At 35.5% G+C, this 22,239-nt stretch overlaps 1 protein-coding gene across 4 annotated transcripts in view; it reads right to left on the bottom strand.

Annotated features, from left to right (window-relative positions):
* Positions 1-1,992: 1,992 nt before the first annotated feature.
* LOC149786171 (uncharacterized) overlaps positions 1,993-22,239 on the bottom strand; it is a 45,273-nt gene continuing 25,026 nt past the window's right edge. For all 4 annotated transcript variants that reach the window (XM_089976525.1, XM_089976526.1, XM_089976527.1 and 1 more), the window contains 8 exons: positions 21,993-22,219; positions 19,138-19,388; positions 17,840-18,062; positions 17,045-17,134; positions 10,800-11,011; positions 8,010-8,210; positions 6,945-7,119; positions 1,993-6,134 (listed from right to left, as the gene is read on the bottom strand). In XM_089976525.1, the coding sequence (XP_089832651.1) occupies positions 6,019-6,134; positions 6,945-7,119; positions 8,010-8,210; positions 10,800-11,011; positions 17,045-17,134; positions 17,840-18,062; positions 19,138-19,388; positions 21,993-22,219 (1,495 nt within the window). In that variant the 3' untranslated portion in view covers positions 1,993-6,018. The remainder of the gene's footprint in view (positions 6,135-6,944; positions 7,120-8,009; positions 8,211-10,799; positions 11,012-17,044; positions 17,135-17,839; positions 18,063-19,137; positions 19,389-21,992; positions 22,220-22,239) is intronic.

Here is a 22,239-nt window from a genome sequence, read left to right as displayed (position 1 = left end):
TCATTACTTTTTATCGTTATTAAGTTAGCAAAACACATTTGTTCTAAACCAATTTGTAGGAATTTGAGTTAAGTTAAGGATTTGTGGTAGATAATCCTTAGAATATATAATATTTCATCATGAAGTAACTTTGCTCATGAAGAGTGTAATTGGTGTGAAGGCTGATAGAAACGTTTTGTTCAAAAGTTCTATTTTTTCTGATTTTCTGTTATGTAATTTTCACTTTGTGCCTTTTTTTCAGAGGAACAACAAAATGAGAGTACTGGCCAGCATTATTTATGAGAAAAATAAGTTTCTTTACTGGAAATTTTAATATTTTTCTCCTTAATGAAAGCTTCTCCACTGGAAATTTTTGTATTTTTTCTCCTGAAAGGATGTTTTGATATTAGTTCTTTAAAAAATAACTATTTGAAGTGGATGTTCTTTGTCCATATCATTACCCTCATCTGATACGAGTTAACAACCTGTATGATTTTAGGCCTAAAACTGTTGGCAATAAGCATATCAATAATGGGCCAACGAACAATGTGTATACGAGACAACAGTCTAGGTATACATTTTATGTTTGTAATGAACGAGTTAAAACATCGGGCGGAATAACTTAAAAGAACAGCAACTAAATATAGCCTGTCAATGATATGTCCGGAGGAGAAAGAGATGCTGAGGGTCGTTATCCTAATCTTGTAAGAAAAGCAAATTTACAGTCCACAGACGGGGTTTGGGAAGAAAAGACACCACCACCACCCCAATCCGGGCCTGCAACAAAAGACAACATATTAATATTTAGGTATCAGTCAAAGATGGTTTCTTTACACGAATAGTTTGTTCTAGTTACCTCGAGGATTTCAATTATTTAAAGAAAATTAATTTCTCAAAGTGTCGTAGACACTAACTAAATAAACTCGTGCACAAAAGCGGAATTTCGGAGCGTGAACATAACGACAATATTAACGTTAGGAAATGCATGACAATTTCATCCTCACCATTTATCAAAACTAGCCATTGATGGATTTAATGGAAAGTCCAAAGCTAGCCATATACGGATTTAAGTGAAAATCCAAAGCTAGCCATAATGGATTTAACAGAGGGTCCAATCTAGTGGTGATGAATTTAAAGGAAAGTCCAAAGCTAGCCAGTGATCGCTCTCTCTCCCTCTCTCTCTCTCATATATATATATATATATATATATATATATATATATATATATATATATATATATATATATATAGATATAGATATATATTAATGCAGGGAATCACGCGGCACAGGGCGAAAGGAACAGCCACTTGACATATGAACTTCACACTTAAATTGAAGGAAATTTGTATTCAAGATCAAGGTCGCAAAAATGTATTAGTGGCTGTGCAGCCTCAACTTCAGGCCTCATTCAAAACGTTTCCTAACTGTGTGAATTCGATGTACTTTATTACGTCCTGGTTATTGTCGAACTCGCTTTGGAGGACAGCTATCTCTTTATCCGTTTGCGCGTCCGACCGTACGTAAGACTAAAGACTTGATTAATGTCAATGTCAGAGGGTTTGAACATTCCTTTTAATTTTAACAAAATGTATTGCACCCTCTTTGGATTTCGAGTATCGGTTCAGTATGCATTTACCGCTATCAAACTATGTAAATACCGTCATTATCGAAGCTCTGGAGGGCTAGACGTACATCCCCTCATATATACATATCTTAATAATTAAATTCAATTGAGAAGTCTAGAAGAATCAAGCGCGTTGACCATGATAGAGTGTAAAACATTAAAATCATCGGACTATGACAATGACTATCTGGATTATATTGTTTTGTTCTTGTATTTGTTTTCTATTTAAAGCAATCAAAGACCGCAATGCTCTTCTTGTCTTGACTGCAAACAAATTATTACATAAGGCACGATTTGAGTTTTAACTGATTAATCGATTTAGATGAAATATTCAATCGTCACTTTGGTTTTGTCACACGGATGGAATGAAATAAATCAATATGTGGGAATAAGAAAAAAATAATTTTATTGAGCAAAGATGATATTTATAACTTACTGCATTTGTATGGGAAAATATGAACAAGTTTTTTCGGATTAATACTGCATGACCTGTGGGAATGGAGTATTTATATGAGAAAACTACTTTATATTTTCCCATACAAATGCAGTAATATTTTTGTTATATACTCATTTTCTTATTCTACCTAAGGCTTAATAATAAAAAATACACTACAAGAAACAAAGTAATTTAATCTATGCTGTATTCGAAAATATAAACACAATCATAGATTCGTCAATACACAATAGCAATATTAATGCGTGCATAGCACCGCCCAGTGACCTTTGAATACAGTCTCGAGCTCGACATCAGTTTAAAAAAAAAAGAGAATTGTCGTTTTGGTCTACGTACAATTGATATTTAGAGTCAACAGGCCCGGCCCTAGGATGTGCGGGGCCCAAGGAAGCAAGCGATGAGCAGGGCCCCAATCAAAAAGTCTGTTCAATCTCACCACAATGATAAAAAGTGTATAGCCAGCAGCGCGGGGCCCCTGAAAGCGCAGGGCCCAGGGCGGTTGCCTCGTTCGCGTTGGCCTAGGGCCGGGCCTGAGAGTCAAATTATAAATGAATATGCATTGCAACAGCTTTTCCAGTTCGTCTGAAATTAACAGATTGTTTTTTCTCGATTATGTTGGAAAACTATGAAGTCTTTCAATTGAAATGATCAAAAAACACGCAGTGGAATATCACATTTATTTCATTTTGATGCTGTAAGGTGAAAGTTACTGCACTTGGAATGTAGTCGAAATTACAGTACAATTTCGAAATGTGTATTCAAGGATTAGAACCTTGACATCGCTCATCTAATTCTGATGTGCAGAGCTAAGAAAGTACATTTTGAGAAAATTCAAGACGCCAAAATATAAGCACATTTTTTTTATAATTCTTCTTACCAGGTAAAGAAGACATGTTTATGCCTTTTCACTTCCATGCTATTTGTACTAACCCCAGCTATGTTATCACCTAGAAGGCATCTATCGCTAGCCTAAATCCGAAACATCGTATCAACAGAGTTAACTCAGAAAATTGCAAAGTAGCTGGTATGTGACAGTCCTTTAAGCCAGCAGAAATAAGAATTCTTCGTTATTTTGGCTTAATGACTCTGAGGCCCTTACTTTTCTACTAAATCCTTCAGTTACAATTTTTCCCCATGACTCTAGTACTTTCACTTATAAAACAGTAAGTCTCTGATAGATATAATATAGCCTTTGCCCTCAGTATGCTTTTCTATGCTATTTTTATATGCCCCAGAGAGCACTGTTCATAGTTTGAACAATCCCGTTAACGAAAAATTACGAACATTTCTCCTAAGTAACTGTTTAAATACTCAGAATGGTATTTCAATACTGCGTCTCTCATGTTTGTTGTGGACATTGCGAATATCACGTTCATTCATTTGCTTGTTTGAAAGTTTCATTTGTGACTCAGTAAACTGAACCACATGATTCACTTTATCATCTCTACTTTCAAATAAACGAATGAGCTGTTTTAGTTCTCTACCCACAAACAAATCTAATAAACTAAAACCTAAATCATCTGCTACATGAGTGTATATGGTTTGTTTACAAAATAGTTCCTAATATAATATAGTATACTATTTTTAGATACATGTGTCGTGTACGTGTGTGCAATAATCAGGGTGTTCAGTATACTAAAATAATGCAAGAGTCTGACAATATAAAATTGACTGAGAAAAAGGAGTATATAATAATAAGCGATATGTATAAATTCCAGCTTCATGTCCGTCACTGAATAAAGGAAAAGTCTATCACAATTTTCAATCTATTATATGATATCAAATAACTATATACACAAAATATAAATGAAGTTCAGATACACTATTGCTCATGAAAATATTTTATATCAAACTATTTTTAATTGCAGCGAGTATACCGTGTGTTTGTTACATCCATATTGCAGAGGACAGTATATGAATGGCAATAAAAACATTAGCGGTTGTATGCATCAAAGTTAAGAAAGTTGTTAGAGTTTAAAATTAAAATAAAAAACACTACACTCAACCGCGAGTTTCGGTTACTGTTAAATCGACTGTGCCTGTTTTGCCAACTAGAACTTGAACATTTGTGATGATCCCCGAGTTAAAGTATAAAAAGATGATGTTGTGATCGCTAGAACTGTGACAATAGATCAATCATGTGATCGCTAGAACTGTGACAATAGATAAATCATGTGATCGCTACAACTGTGAAAATAGATCATGTGATCGTTAGATCTGTGACAATATATCAATCATGTGATCGCTTGAACTATGACAACAATTACATTGTGTGATCGCTAGATCTGTAATAATATATAAATCATGTGATCACTAGATCTGTAACAATAGATAAATCATGTGATCGCTAGATCTGTAACAATAGATACATCATGTGATCGCTAGATCTGTGGCAATATATAAATCATGTGAATGCAATAACTATGATAACATATACATCATGTGATTGATAGAACTATAACAATAGATAAATCATCCCTTACAAAGGCAGAACATTAAAACATCAGTTCCTTTTTTAGCTTCAGCATCATGAATGCCTGACTATCATGTGTTTGATATGTTAGGCATGGAAGTTATATAACCACAGCTGTGTAGTACATGTAGCCATTGTAAAGCACAAACCAATTTTGAGACATGTCTCTAATGGTGACCGATATTTTATTTCGCAGAAATGCAAAAAAAATAATTCCCTTCTGGTGTAAAGATTATTTAAACGATATTTCATACAGACTATATGTAATAAATAAAATGCAGCATGTACTTTCCTTTTAAGACCTTGATGATGTGGTGTGCTCTGATACCATATCATGATAAAACATAAAAATTCGCACATACGGATTACGCTGGCAGGAACCCTATACATCAGGCATGCGCATCCTGCGACCCACAGGCCCGCGACCTGGTTTTATCCGCTTATTTGCATCATTAGTTTTGGCTTTACAAAATAAAAAGCTTTTCAGGCCAGCGTCTTAGAAGAAGTTACACGTGTCTGCTTTGCACTTTGACAGGTTATCTCAAGACATGAATACCGGAATAGTATACACCCTCCGTGTGATCAATATTATTAATATACATTTTATTATGTACAACTCACTTTCATTGGTCATATAGTTGACCTTTTGAATCCAGAATCAACAGGTGTCGTCCTCGTCTTAAACGTAAGCAATCCACAAAAATTAGTAAAAGACATATAACTCAAGTGATTTTGCGGAACCCACATTACTTCTTTCATCTTATTGGCCATGACCATTCAACTTCTGAACCCCGAACCTATAAATCGATGCGATTTTTATTTCAGATTTAAACCATCCGAAGAATTTGGTAATGGTTTTTGGCATATGACTTAAGTTATTTTGTTCAAATCTTTTTTTCTTCTTGGAGTCCTTCTGACCATGACCTTTAACCCTGTCTCTAATGCAAGCCATCTACATAGTGTCCTCAAAACACGTGGTACAGAACTAACGTAGGTTTTGTCGAAATTTTATTTCCTTTTTCTATGGTCTGGAAACTCGTGTTTTTATTAGAGTAACTGTGACCTTAATATTTGACCTTTGATCACAAAATCAATAGATATCTTTCTTACCTTAATTGCAAGCAACTCACAAGGTTTGGTCAAGAAAATTACTAATCAAGTCATTTTGTAGAAATCGTTTTCTTTATTTCAGTCCTGGACATAAACCTTTGAGACTAACATCAGCAGATTTCTTCCTTGCCCAAAAACGCAAACCCTTTACAACATTTAATAACAGCAGATGGTAAGGAAATCTAGTTTTTATTGTGCGGAATCCAAATTAGGAACAGACATACGGACAAACAGATGGTCGGACAACATTATAACGTGATACTCTTTGTCTGGTGGTATTCACATCATTAATTTCCAATTTCGTCAATGGTTATTTGTTTGTAAATACTTAAGGAACAGGATGGATAAATTGTCTTGAATCTGTGGGTCTTCACCAAGCTATATTCTCCCTAACACCTCCGTTCCTGCAATTGTGAATTGCCCTTCCATGACGTTAGAAGGAACCGACCGCTTTTGATTGGGTTGCTGTCCACCCACGTACACGTTGATGTTACCTATAAAACATAAGAATCGGTTAGTACACTTAATACCTGGACAATGGAGCACTTAAAAGCAATTTTTGTAGCGAAAAGTTTCATACATGTTGTTTCTCTTAGGAATAACATAATGTGTCGCTAACAAAAGTTTCAGAATTACGTAAATAATAGAATCAGACATTGAAGAATTAGACTGTTTGCATTCCCAAATATTCTAATGTATATCGGGATATTTAGTGAGTGTGCAGGAATCTGACCAAGTGGCCGCGAGAATGTGCAAATAAAGGTTTTAAGTACGAACAGCTTTGGTCAGGTGGATCATAGACCTTTCGTATTCATGTATGTTCAAGTGATAACCGCTCCATACTTCAACTAAGAGTACTGGCTACACTAAAATTGGGACAGAAAGCCAGTCTAGTTTGAACGAAATTATTTTTGCATAGCTCTGGTGCCCGGCCTAAATTGGCAATAGTCCCGTAACTAGTAAAACCTGTCTCCTGCTTTAGTTATTTAGTTATACGAAACAGGGAAGCAGACTAATGGGCGCAGTGCATAATGGGGAAAAAAGTACAGAGATTCAGTATTTTTACTAAGATGGAGGATGCAGATTCCATGTAGTCTCAGTCACCGAAAATGTAATGCCGTTGTCGGGGAAGTTTCAGTGCGGTTAATAATATGCGCCTGATTATGTAAGAAGATTAAACAATGAAACGAACAAAGTAACCATAGCAACAGTGGTTAGGACGAAACTAGACACCTGATGCATAAATAGTGAATATGTAGAAAACTTTTACAAATAAAAGGTTTATCGAAACTTAATTAAGGTACCTGGGCCTACAATAAATCCCTTATCATCTGTCCACACAGCCATAGAATGAGGTTGTACGACAAACTTGAACTCGATGGAACTCTTCTTCGGAACGTAAATTCTCTGAAAGCCCGCCAGTTGAAGTCTGGGCATCACCTCTTTTGTGTCTGCCCAGGAGATATACAGTTGTACCACCTGCAATCATTGATATATAAAATTGCATGGATGTCAAGAACTTAAATAGACAACCACCGCCCCTACAACAACAACAAAAACAGCAAAACATTATGTACGAATTATAGCTACTGCTTCGGCGAGAGAAGGAAAAATTATGATGAATGTAAACTTGTTATGCAACAAACTTCAGCGTAATCGAATTCTCATCAAAGGTTTTGCTCTTTTGTTTTGATTTTTAAGCTTTGCTCGTTGTTTGGAAAGCTGTACAAATGTACTTTGTACTGGCCTGCTGAAACAACTATTGTTGTCCTGTGTATATGTTACTGTCAACGCTGTATGCTGTGTTTATGGAAAGTATCTTTTGCTGTATACTTTCTATAGTTAATATTCCAAGTCCTTACAACTAAAAGGCTTGAGATTTATTGATTTAAAGTTAATATTCCAGGTCCTTACAACCAAAAGGCTTGAGATTTATTGATTTAAAGTTAATATTCCGGGTACTTACAACTAAAAGGCTTGAGATTTATTGATTTAAAGTTAATATTCCAGGTCCTTACAACCAAAAGGCTTGAGATTTATTGATTTAAAGTTAATATTCCAGGTCCTTGCAATCAAAAGGCTTGAGATTTATTGAATTAAAGTTAATATTCCAGGTCCTTACAACCAAAAGACTTGAGATTTATTGATCTAAAGTTAATATTCCGGGTCCTTACAACTAAAAGGCTTGAGATTTATTGAATTAAAGTTAATATTCCAGGTTCTTACAACTAAAAGGCTTGAGATTTATTGATTTAAAGTTAATATTCCGGGTCCTTACAACTAAAAGGCTTGAGATTTATTGATTTAAAGTTAATATTCCAGGTCCTTACAACCAAAAGGCTCGGGGTTTGCTTGGTACATCCACTTACCTCCTCTCCGTCCACATCTCCCATGTTCTCTACTTGACCGAACAAAAAGAGAGGGTCTCCGGCCACAATCACCGAGTCGAATGTCATCTTGAGGTACTGGAATGTGCTATACGACAACCCGTAGCCGAACGGATACAGCGCATCGCCTTGAAAATAACGGTACGTTCGTCCTTCCATCGAGTAACTTGTCATTGACGGAATCTGTAACGATAAGTCAAAAGTCTTTCAGCGATTGTTGTATTTAAAACTCTCATTATTTCAAGAAGAAAAAATCATTAGGCTTTTAGCAGCTATGGGTGGATAAAAATCGAATGTCAATTCTCCCATTGCAGTTGTAAAATGGGCATACTATTGATTATGCATAGGACATACTTTTGTCTGCCATGAGCATGGCAAAAGGTTTTCCTTTCGCTCAAATACAATTATAAATTTATAGTAAAGCGGACTGATCAGTGGCTAACATTCCGTTTTCAAGAAGATATACACACTAATGGTGACGGGGCGGAAGCTATATTCCACTTAATGTTGCAATTATAATAAATTTTATATTCTAATGTTTGTTTGATTTTTGATAATAAGTCAAACTTTTACTATTCATCTCAATTGTCAAGTGACAAATTTTTCTCATTTCATATGCGGATTCATTTTTTACAGCTCCTATAATACTCCTAATACGATACACACATACAACACACACACACACACACACACACACACGAATAAAGTGAACTCAGCATATACAATGACGTTTCAAGTTTAAATAACGTTTTTTCTATTAGTATTTGCTCTAAATGCTCTATTTTTGACACTGGGCCAATAAGAAGCAATAGTTTTTTAATAACTCTTGCAATATTATTGTCAAATCACACCAAAACTGTTAAATTAAATTATATGGCCGTCACAAACAGCATGACATGGTGTGACCCTTCCTCCCGACGATATGAGTTACTGTCACATCTCACGTTCTATGCGAATACCGTGGTCTTGAAGATAATATTTCCTCAATTCTTACACCACTTAAAATTCAGCATCCTTTGTTGTCAAGTGGTCAATCTGGGGCATATGAATGGTGATTCACGCTGACTGGAAACTGTTATTTTCAACAACAAAAATTCGTGTCAGAAACTAAAACTATCAAGGGTTAGAGTCCAATCAAGGTCAAATAATTCTGAAACTTAATCATAAGCACAGCAGATGGGCATTCCAATAAAATCCCCAATATGACGTTAAGAAATTTTGGAGGGTCCATTGTACGAAACTAATCCATGCTTCAACAAATTGGATATTCTGCATTATAACACACCCTCCTAGCAATTGGCTAACTACTCCGCTTGATACCTATCTACCAAAGAGCGACTTCCCATAATCAAACAAATAAAAGGTAATAAAGTTATGAGTGGAGACAAAAATATAAATTGCACATACCGCAGGTATGTTACAATATTTATACATCTTTATAAGACAGCCATCTTTTACAATATGCCATATATATAGGCTGCCTTTTGAAGTGTCGGCCATATTTGGCTTTGCTTTTAGAATGGGGCCCCGAGTGGTCTAAAGCGTTCTCCGTTACGGATCACTGCCATCTCACCTCTGTCTGCGTGGGTTCGAGTCTAGGATTCGGCCAATGTGGGTATGTGAGAAAGCTTGCCAGTAGCTTCTTGTGGGTCAGTGGTTCTTCCCAGAATTTTCCCAGGTTCTTCCTCCACCATCAATACTGACCATCATGTATAGCCTATCGTGTGCTGAAAAATAGCGTTAAACCCCACAACATAAACAACAATAACTTTTAGAATGTCATACTGTCTTAATTGTGGAGTTAATTTTCATTTCCTATACTTTTTCTATTGCTAAACTGGACAAATGTAAAGCTGAATAATTCGTGTTAAAATATTTCTTAAATTTCTATACTATCATAAAATGCTGTTATCTTGATACTGTTGTAAGCATGCTATACGTGCACTTTATTTATTCTGTATTAAACTTTTCAAATTTAGTTTCTACTTGGTTTATAATTATATTCTACTTACAAAGCAATTTTATGAGATAATGAAGAGGTACTTTGTAAGACTTCACTTCCTCTCAGTGGCGTCACTAGGGGGGGGTGCGGACCGCACCGGGTGACACCATCAGAGGGGTTGACACCAAAAAAGACTATCCATAACATTTTTGAATGTTGTGAGGTCAATGGGGGTGACATCACGAGTTGCCGCACTGGGTGGCACCAACCCTAGTGACGCCACTGCTTCATATCTTTGTTGTTGTTATTGTTGTTGTTGTAGGGTTTAACGCCCTTTTTCAGCACAAGATAGGCTATACATGGCGGCCAGTATTAATGGTGGAGGAAGAACCCGGGAAAACTCCGGAAAGAACCACCGACCCACGACAAGCTACTGGCAAGCTTTCTCACATACCCACATTAGCCGCACCCGTCCTATCTTTGTACAAATATATTACTTTATGTCACTAACTCAGGAAAGCATATAAACTCCCGATTCAGTGGAATTCATTATGTTCGAAGTTCCTCACAATGTATTGAAATTTTGATTTCTGACGAAAGAATCCTCGATTTGTCTTAGAATGCCTCTAACCCATTTCATATTTACCACTTAGCACGGACATCTTCTTAAGCGGTAAAATAGCACCCGTACGGTCACATTTTTTATAGAGTTCTTGTGGCCAGTAAGTCACAGTTCGGTTACCAGAAGAAAAAGAAACGTCTGCAAGGGATTGACATTGTATCGATATGATTTCTTATTGCTAATGGTATTTCCTTAATTAGCATTTTACCTGATCTGCAGTGCGGTACCAGGTATACGGAAGTCGTCCTGCAGGATTAGATCCTGGTACCGACATTGTCAGGACATTATATAGGGCTTCACCTGTAGCCTGGGCGGGATAAAAACACTCCAAGATGGCGGGAACTCTTGGCTCAGCATCAAACATTGTGATATTCACCGGACCCGCATTGAATAACAATAGTATAACTGGAGCCCCATTACCTGTGTAAGTGGTAAAATTAAATTAAACTATGAAAACAGTGTTATAATTTGTGAAAATGTCACTCGTTTCTTCAAGCAACATTTCTTAAAAATAAAATCGTTATGCGTGATAATGACATGACAAGATTGCGTATCTCAAATGAAGAATATGTGAGAGAAAAAAAATAGTTTCCAAATGTGTATCGGGATAGGATAGTGCTCAATACATTCTCGTCACACATCCCAATGTAAGCAAACTGTCCAAAAAAATATCAGTGACATGTGCAACACAGAACATTTAAACCATACTTAACTTGAGGGTTGACAAAGTAAAGTGCTGTATACTTTTCTCACTGTCCCTGTGTTGCTCTCAGACGATTAATACAGGTCTAAAACCTGTTCTACCTTTAAAAAATGCAATAATGAAACTACTCATCTAAAAACATCACATGTGCGAGGGAATGCTCGTTTTGTTTACATGGTCTCCACGCATGTGCCCTTCGCTTATATGGTCTCCACGCATGTGCGAGGGAATGCCAGTCTCGTTTACATAGTATGCTAGTCTCGTTTACATGGTCTCCATGCATGTGCGAGGGAATGCCAGTTTCATTCACAGAGTATTCTAGTCTCGTTTACATGGTCTCCACGCATGTGCGAAGGAATACTATTCTCATTTACATGTTTTCCACACATGTGTGAAGGAATGCTAGTCTCATATAGAAGGTCTCCATGCATGTGCAATGAATGTAGGTCTCGTTTACACAGTCTCCACGCATTTGCGAAGAATGCTAGTCTCGTTTACATGGTATCCACGCATGTGCGAAGGAATGCTAGTCTCCTTTACATGGTCTCCACGCATGTACGAAGGAGTACTTATATTGTTTACATGGTCTCCTCTCATGTGCGAAGGACAGCAAGTATCGTTTTCACGGTCTGTACAACGCATGTACGAAGGAATGCTAGTATCGTTTACATGGTCTTATGTCATTTATTGTGATTAATAATTTATATTTATTTATATTTATTTTATCCCGCACGGTGGGGTGCCTCAAGTGTTTAAAAAAAACCCACAGAATTTGACAATCTGATAAAGTTTTTGCGGTAAGACAGTTGTTTTAAACGAGCTACGAAGAACATATTTTTAGTTTAAAGCTGGTTCTGGAAGGAAACTGAGCTTTAAGGATGGCCGCTGTTGTAAAATCAACACTTATTACACAACTAGAATCGACTTAATTATTTGATTTTAACGCCATCGAAATGATGTCACTTTTTCCTAGGTATATCGCAACGCAGTGAACTCTGAGATAGTACATACAATTACTTTTTGCGACTTCTTTTTCTTATTAAGTAATAAAACGAAAACTGCTCATACGATTTTACTAATCGCAATGACAGTCCTGCGAATGAAACTGATAAAGTCATCAAATATAGACGAGACCATGGGAAATATTTATCACTATACTACTAGACATAACTTGGTTGCGCAGGCAATGCGCATGCATTTGGTTGCGGAAAATCGATGTCATGCCAATAATTGTCTCATAGGTACATCCGTTGCTTATGTATTTTATAAGAATATATAGTTTTGAACCTGTGCAAATTTGATACATTTTTAAATGCTTCTTCGGCATTTTTTATGTTATGAACCATAAGTGACAGCGTACTTTTTTCTCGCATTTTTCCGTGTAGTGTCCCTTACATGGAGATAGTCATCCAACTAAGTACGGCACAATAAATAAAAGGCTCACCAACATGTATACTTTGCATTGACTTTGGATCTATTGGATCTTATATATATAAAGATATCAGCTTTTCACAAACGATCTGCCTTAAATCAACAACCAATGAAGTCAAGTAAATCGGCAATGTTCACCGGCCTTGCTACTACCGGTACAAATACTAAAAAGGTAAACTCAATCGGCAATGCTCACCGGCCTTGCTATTGTCGATATAAATACTAAAAATATCAAGTAAATCGGCAATGCTCACCGGCCTTGCTACTGTCGGTACAAATACTAACCATATCAAGTAAATCGGCAATGCTCACCGGCCTTGCTATTGTCGGTACAAATACTAAATAGGTAAACTAAATCGGCAATGCTCACCGGCCTTGCTATTGTCGGTACAAATACTAAATAGGTAAACTAAATCGGCAATGCTCACCGGCCTTGCTATTGTCGATACAAATACTAAAAATATCAAGTAAATCGGCAATGCTGACAATCCTTGCTTTTGCCTGATGTAAAAACTACATATGTTAGGTAATCGACAATGTTCATCGGCTTTGCTATTGCCGATATAAAAGCTAAAGATGCCAGGTAAATTGGCAATGCTCACCAACTTTTCTATTGCCAACGTAAGCTTTAAAATGCCTGTTAAATCGGCATTGCTCACGGGTCTTGCTATTCCCTGATGTAAAAACTAAAGATGCCAGGTAAATCGGCATTGCTTATCGGCCTTGCTATTGCCGATGAGCATTGCCGATGTAAAAACTAAAAATACCAGGTAAATTGGCAGTGCTAACCAACCTTCCTACTGCCGATGTAAAAGAAAGTCATAGCGTTTTTCAATTATGACATGTAGAGTCATACCAAATTGGAGTTGGATGCGTGTGGCAATCTACACTACAATGCGATTATCTGGACTAGATTTGGGGGATGCGCCCCAGTTAGAAATAAGGTACAAGCTGCTGCCTATCAGGTGCATGACGGTGGTTTTTGGAATCCTTTCCAGTTCAACTTTTGAATAATCTGTGTTCTGTTTTTTTAAATGTCTATCATATCTATTTTAATTATATGTACTAAAAATATTTCAAAATAAAAAGAATGGTCGAAAATGTACACCTGTCTTGAGCAATCCCCTAACAAATTCCGTTTCGGCAGCACCTTTGAGAAAGCAATTCGTAATCGGTAAAAGCAGTGATCTTACTGTGTATAGCAAGTTAGCATATATCTAAAATATATACTGTTAGTTTTTCTACTTTGAATTTTCAAGACACATAGTGTGTCAGTGAGACTTTCGAACCTGTTTCATTTCTTTTGGGATATGCTGCAATTTTTAGCTGTACCCCACGATGTTTACGATATCACGACCCAGTTTGACATATATTGGGATATGCTGCACCTTTTTAGCTGTACCCCACGATCATTATAATATCACGACCCTATTTGATTTCTATCGGGATATGCATCACTTTTGTAACTGTACCCCACGATGTTTAAAATATCAAGGTATGAGCGATTCAAATTCATGCTATTTATGAAAGGATATGCCTAAAAAAAAGCAAACATTATATTTTCTAAGGGTTATATTCCCAGATATATAAAGGATATACCTAAAAATGCGAGCATTTTATATTTACAGTTTCTAAGGTTTATATATCCAAATTTATAAATGAAATGTTTAGTAGAAGGACACAGTACTAGTACTGATTTCCAATACTAGGTTCTATGTCGTCTAATAACTTTCTTTTTGCTGAAACAAATTGTATTGTTTTCTAAAATATTGTGAATTTGGTCCAATCATCTGGAACTATGTACCTAATTGTGTGACTTTGGTCCACTCATGTGAAACTATGTACCTAATTGTGTGACTTTAGTTCAATCATATTGAAATGTACCTAATTGTGTGACTTTGTCTGTTTCAATCATTTGGAATGATGTATCTAAATGTGTGATTTTCTGGTCCAGTGATATGAAAATATATGCCTAATTGTGTGACTTTGTCTGGCAATATCATATGTAAATGTGTACATAATAGTGTGACTTTGGTCCACTTATATGAATCTATGTACCTAACTGTGTGACTTTGGTCCAGTCATATGGAATTATGTACCTAATTGTGTGGCTTTGGTTCAATCATATTGAAATATGTACCTAATTGTGTGACTTTGTCTGTCTCAGTCATTTGGAAATATGTATCTAACTGTGTGATTGTCTGGTCCAATCATATGAAAATGTATGCATAATTGTGTGACTTGGTAATGTCATATGTAAATGTGTACATAATAGTGTGACTTTGGTCCACTTATATGAAACTATATACCTAACTGTGTGACTTTGGTTCAATCATATGGAAGTATGTACCTAATTGTGTGGTTTTGGTTCAGTCATATTGAAATATATATCTAATTGTGTGATTGTCTGGTCCAATAATATGAAAATGTATGCATAATTGTGTCACTTTGTCTGGTAATGTCATATGGAAATGTATAGCTAATAGTGACTTTGTCTGGTCCAGTCATATGAAATTATGTACCTAAGATTTAAATCTGTCTGATGCATTCATATTGAAATATGCACCTAATAGTGTGACCTTTCTGGTGCAATCCTATCAAAATACATACCTGATACTGTAACTTTCTCTAGCCCAATATTATAGAAATAGGTACTTAATTGTTTGACCTAGTCCGGTCCAGTCATGTGGAAATATGTACCTAAACGTGTGACTCGTCTGGACCACTCATATTTAAATATGTACATAATAGTGTGGCCTGTCTGGTCCAATCATATAAAAATAGGTACGTAAACGTGTGACTTTGTCTGACCTAGTCATATAGAAATATGTACCAAACTGTGTGACTTTGTCTGGTCTCGTCGTATGGAAATATGTGCCTAATAGTTTGACTCGTCTGATCCAATCATATAGAAATATGTACCTAAGAGCATGACCTGTCTGGTCTAATCATATAAAAATATGTACCTAATGGTGTGAATTTATGTGGTCAAATCATATGGAAATATGTACCTAACAGTGTCACCTGTCTGGTCAAATCATATAAAAATATGTATCTTACAGTATGACTTTGTCTGGTCCAATGATGTGAAAAGATATACCTAATAATGTGATTTCGGATTAATCATACAGAAATATGTACCTAACAATGTGATTTCGGTCTAATCATATAGAAATATATACCTAACAGTGTGACTTATGTCAAATTATATCGACATATGCACCTATTAGTGTGATTTTTCTGATCTAATCATATATAGATATGTATCTAACCGTGTAAATTTGGTCTAATCATATGAAAATATGTACATAAAAGTGTGACTTTTTCTGGTCTGTCATGTAGAAATATGTACCTTGTCATGTGACTTGTCTGGTCTAATCTTATAGAAATATGTACCTAATTGTGTGACTTGTCTGATCTAATCATATAGAAATATGTACCTAACTGTGTGATTTGTCTGGTCTAATCTTACAGAAAAGTGTATCTAACTGTGTGTCTTTGTCTGATTCAATCATATAGAAATATGTACATAACACTGTGACTTTCTCTGGTCTAATCTCATAGAAATATGTACCTAGTTGTGTGACTTTGCCTGGTACAATCATATAGAAATAGGTACCTAACATTGTGACTTTTTCTGGTCTAATCTTATCGAAATATGTACCTAATTGTGTGACTTTGTCTGGTTCAATCATATAGAAATATGTACCTAACATTGTGACTTTTTCTGGTCTAATCTTATTGAAATATATAGCTAAAGATGTTATAGATGTATCATCAGTACCTTACTTTTAACATATAAATTGCAATGGATGCATTCCAGATGATATCTAAAACAGGATTTGTGTGTTTGTGTGTGTATTTGAAAGAAACATATTTTTAATCATGCATATTATGTGCACATTTCTTTTTGTATCGAATCCATAAATGCAGCATCTTACACGAGGGCTCCTTTGAAATGAAATGTATGAAATGAGTTGAATGTTATTTTTAACCAAGGCGATCAAAGATCAAAATTATTCAACGGTTTCATAGATTCTATTTGAAAGGAGCACAAGTGTAGGATTCTATTTATCGCATTCCAAAAATACTGAGTTTATGTAACTAAATTGTTGAATAGTGTAGCTAACTGATTTTGAAATGCACTGGGATACATAGGTGCACATATGACGTCAATTGCATTTTATATATTTGTTTACACAATGGGAAATTAATATTGGTACCAATTGTGTAACGACCCTAAAATAAGGACTTTATTATTATTATTATTATTATTAAGTTATACATTTTTTCTAACACTGAGAGTGCTATAATCTTACCGAAATTAATGGCATCCTGAAGTAGTTGTGATTGGTTACCAGGTAACTCCATGCTGGATCTATCGTTGTCCTCAGACTCCAGTTCAAGACCTTCAATTGTATTTAATAGTGTCACTTTCACTTTGTAGAGTGAGGATTCATTCTTTGTGAGCGAAATATATATTTTTAAAACAATAAATCAGAATTAACTTGAAGTGAAAATCTTGCAATCCCGCTATACGTCTTGTGTTTCATGTATCAACATATACTCAGTAGTTTGGAATATATATATATATATATATATATATATATATATATATATATATATATATATATATATATATATATATATATATATCAGACAACAACGAAATCATAAGAATCGTGCATGCTAATACAAGAATTGCTTAATAACTGTTTCGTTTGTTCTTTGGAGCATAAGAATAGCATGAACCAAAAGAAAAGAGAAGCCAATAAGACCAACATTTTTTCATTCTTTGCTATAAATGACCTTTTATACTGGCAATGGATAGTAATAAATAAATAAATAAATAAATGAATAAATAAATAAATAAATAAAACGATTTCCAAGGCAGGGGAAATTCGGTCTCGGAATGATTTCGGGATTCCCACTGGACTGAAAATGAGGTTAATTTTTTATTCATGTTTCTAAACATTTTTGAGTGAACATCATCTTGACTAGAAATTATACATTTACACAGTCGTTCGAGGTAAATATGACTTGATACTTGCTGACAAGTAGCATACTATTGGTATAATAATAGTAACCTAAGATAGACTTGAAATACTATTGACCTATTCCCAGGCATACGATCACGAGCTGTGTCCCTTGCACGGCCTTCTTGATGGCATCAGTTGAGTAATTGGTGCACCTGTTGTCAGGGCAACCAGCCGCATAGTTTACCTGGCCTGCCAGCTTCTGCAGACCTTGTAATGGGGTCATAGAATACTTTGGGTCAGGGTCTGGATTGTAGTTTCCAAACAACTGCACGAGATTGTCTGCCATTGGCCCAACGATCTAGTTGAGAAAACGTAAATAGAGATACAGAAATCGCCTAGTCCTCAAAACCAAAAACAAAAGAAGTGATATTTCGATGACAACCTAAAATTACTATGAATTCAAGCATACTAGAAGAGATTAATAACATGCCTCAGCCATAAAAAAAGTCAGAAAGGACAAGTGTTGTTCGGGCCTGAAAAAAAATGCCTCTTTACGAGAGATACACCCCAGCGACAGAGGTGTTGCTTGGAACAGCTTGATTCATTTATGCTCATAATTCAAGCAAGGAAATACAAAAACTGTTCGGATTTTAATCGATGTCGTCACAATTCTTGATACAAATTGAGAACAAAAATAGAAAACAAGATTACATGGTTAGAAGAAAAGAATGGGCAAAGGTAAATGAACATACTTCTATCCAATATATTTTGCAGACAGTGCTTCTGTCTGCGAATTCTTGGTAGTAGCAGTCTTTACATACAAACATCGCTTCTATTTGAAACTTCATGATAATAGCATGTCCATACTTACATACACGTGTTTCTATTTGAAACTTCATGATTATAGCAAGTCCATGCTTAGATACACGTGTTTCTATACGAAAATTCATGATAATAGCAAGTCCATACTTACATACACGTGTTTCTATATGAAAATTCATGATAACAGAATAGAAAGTCCATTCATACATACATGTGTTTCTATATGAAAATTCGTTGTCGTAGCGAATCCTAATTTAAAGACAGTTTTTCCATTTCAATATTCATGGTAGTAGCGAGTCCTCACTTACAGACAATGCTTCCATCTCAAAATCCATGGTAGTAGCGAGTCCTTACATACAGACAATGCTTCCATCTCAAACTCCATGGTAGTAGCGAGTCCTTAGTTACAGATAATGCTTCCATCTCAAAACCCATGGTAGTTTCAAGTCCTCACTTACAGACAATGCTTCCATCTCAAAACCCATGGTAATAGCGAGTCCTTACTTACAGACAATGCTTATATTTTTAAACATTGGTGGCAGTAACTAGTCCTTACTTTTAGACAATGCTTCTTTCTACAAAATTCATGATAATAGCAAGTCCATACTTACAGCAATATTGCTAAAATTCTTCCTGATTGGCAATAGGTTATTATCGTTCTTGAGAAGGACGAATGTCTGCATGGCGGCTTTAATGGCCAGCTCACGATGTGCGGGGCTCTGGATGTAGGACAGGTTGTACTGTGTGTATGGATTCATGGCCGAAGGGTCGAACTCCCCAAGCCTCATTCTGGTATAAAAGAGGGGCTTGGCACGCTCTCTGACTGTGTCCTCGCTCAGTACACCTTTATTCACTGCATCCACTGGAGAGAAAGAAAAAAAAACATTCCTGATGCAAACTGGTTTTCGACACAGTGATTGGGCCTGAAATCTCCCGTTTCACCCATATCAAAAAACGAATTTGCGCTACTAGCAGCATTTTCAACAGAACTGATCATAGGCAGCATAAATTTCCTTTAGAAACTTCGTAGGTTAGATACATTTAAACAGAAGTAAACTTTGCTTATGTGAAACTAACATTATGTCCACTAGCCGATACTTTCTGTCTCTACTAAATCTATTGATGAGGGCTTAGGTCATGTTGTTCCTAGGAAGATTTTTGTATTTCACGGATTCTATAAGAACAGTATTCTACTTAAATAAAAAAATATAAAATGAGATACACCTTTAAACAAATTCGCATGGTCAGGCTAGCAAGGGTTTCATAATTATAGAAGAAACTCCATTGTTAAACGACACACTTAAAACCTTTATGCACAAGACTGAGTCTGCCAGTTAATACAGTACTCCATCACCATTAGAACCTTCGCTATAACACAGTTGCTGCAACAAAGCAAGTATGGTCAAGGAAGTCAATTTATTAAATTGTAGTAAAGTGAATGGCATATTATTAGGATAGAATTTGTCAGTAAAATTATTAGAATTACAATTTTCTCTATATTGTATTAAAAGTAATCTTTCATATAATTGTATTGAGAGTAATTTTTCACTAAATTATATTGAAATTATAATAAAAATTAATTTTAATTATTTCTGTACTACAACTGTACAACTGTATATTATTTTAATAAAGATTGTGCTTTTACGAGAAATTGCCAAACCCGTTTGTACTATAAAACGCATTTCCTTTCTTTCCTAAAAGTCAAACAATTTTAGACTAGGTTGTAAGTTGTGCTGAATAAGCGAAATTCCTTTTTGCTGAGTATACCAGAATGATTCCACGTGTTTCTTAAAACAAATAAACTGATGTAGCAGATTGTCTGTCTGATGACGTATTCAGACACAGATAATATTAGTGAGGACGACGTGAGCATCGTTCTGACTCGAAACGAATGAATACAAAAAGTAGCTAGACGAATGTCCATATTTGACTCAAAGGATACGTCCAACATTGCGTATAAATTGAGAACAAGCTTTGCACAAAATCAGTTAATTCATCGAGAATCAGACAGCTCTGTCTTCCTTACAGGTAATCATTGTCTGTGTTCGTAGACTTCTTTAAGGTGTCTAGACTAGACATTTTTGCAACCTTTTTGTGAGTTCTTTTCTATTTTATATTATAATATATCGGAATGTTTAATTGTTTAAAGAATATTCATTTGCATTTATAGTATTGATTATTGTATTTTAAAAAAAACGAATTCGCTACCAACTTCATGTTTAGTAAAACGTAATTTGGAAATAAAATATTCTTTAAGTAACAAAGAATAATGTTTTAGCATCCTATTCCAAATTAGTATTCTATTTTAAATTCAGTAAAATGCATTTCTTCAAAATGATTAGTACACTAATCGCAACTGTTGAATTTTATACTCTTTGGCTATCATTAATTTAGTCGATATTTAATTGTGTATATATATATATATATATATATATATATATATATATATATATATATATATATATATATATATATATATATATATATGTATATATATATATATATAAAGTTAGTTCATTCATCGATAATCCGAAAGCTTTGTCTTCCTTCCACTCGTTCCCGCTACCTCTCGTTCAGCCTCCCCAAGACTAAAGACGTATATACACAGTTACAAATGACACCTCTTGTTAAGGGAGCCTGAACTCTCGAACTCTCTCTCTCTCTCTTTCCATGAACAAAGACATTTCTTAAGTTTTGAGTATTTCATTCTCATAGCAAGAAGTGAGAAGAAGGTTATGATAAAAATCTCATCATAACAAAAGTATGCTCCACTATAAGATGGCCTCACTTTACGACAGCATACTCTTCCCTTACAATGGAGAACGTTATAATGAGGGAGTAATGTAATGTACAATTTGATGACAACTTCACAACCGCAAGAAAAATAAATTGGGGGGGGGGGGGCAGGGGTGTTGGGTGGGGAGATCGGCACATTCTTTTAAACAAAAATAGCTTTATTAGATTATTTTGGCCTGGATATCACCGATAGAACTTGACGTTGGACTTCAAAATTCAAGCACTCTGCTAACGTGAATCAAAGGTCAGATTTAAGTTTCCCAAAAAAATATCTGTAGTAAAAATCTCAGTTGGAGAACATTTTTGTGAAAATAGTGCCTGGTTTATACACATCACCAACAAAAAGAACCTAGGACCATGTATTCCATAGAGTGATTGACTGACGAAACTTAAAGTAACTGTAATACATCTCAGAAGATGTGCAAAATCACCAGGAAAAAGGAAGGCACTCAAGTTTCACGCTAAAAGCAGAATCTGGATTGAGCAGACTCTGATGGGATCTAATTTATCAGTTGGAGGGATCGGTGGTCTGAGTCAACGGGTTACACGTTTAATATTGCACCTAGTCCTTACCACCGGTTGAATCCAAATGAACCCTGTTAGAGGCAACGAGATTTTACATCATTTTATTGAATACCATGTGAACCACTGTTACTACAGTTCAACATACCCATGGAGAAGTATGCCGGAGTTGGGTTGCTTGTCGTCACTTCTAGATTACATCCCGCCTTCACACAGGCTGCAACAGCATCTATGGAATTGTTGAAATATTTGTGGTAAGTTATCATGTTCTCTATGGCGTCTTCGTCGCTGATCACGTAACCTTGGAAACCCCATTCCTGTCTGAGAATATTCCACAGTAGCTTATCATTAACACAGGCGGGGACTCCGTTTATTCTGAAAAGGCAAAAAGACTT

The sequence above is a fragment of the Sinohyriopsis cumingii genome, chromosome 12 (assembly GCF_028554795.1).
Source record: "Sinohyriopsis cumingii isolate HCF-2022 chromosome 12, ASM2855479v2, whole genome shotgun sequence".
Taxonomy (NCBI): Eukaryota; Metazoa; Mollusca; class Bivalvia; order Unionida; family Unionidae; genus Sinohyriopsis; species Sinohyriopsis cumingii.
The sequence above is the reverse complement of the archived record's forward strand: the minus strand, read 5'-3'. Positions and strand labels throughout refer to the sequence as shown.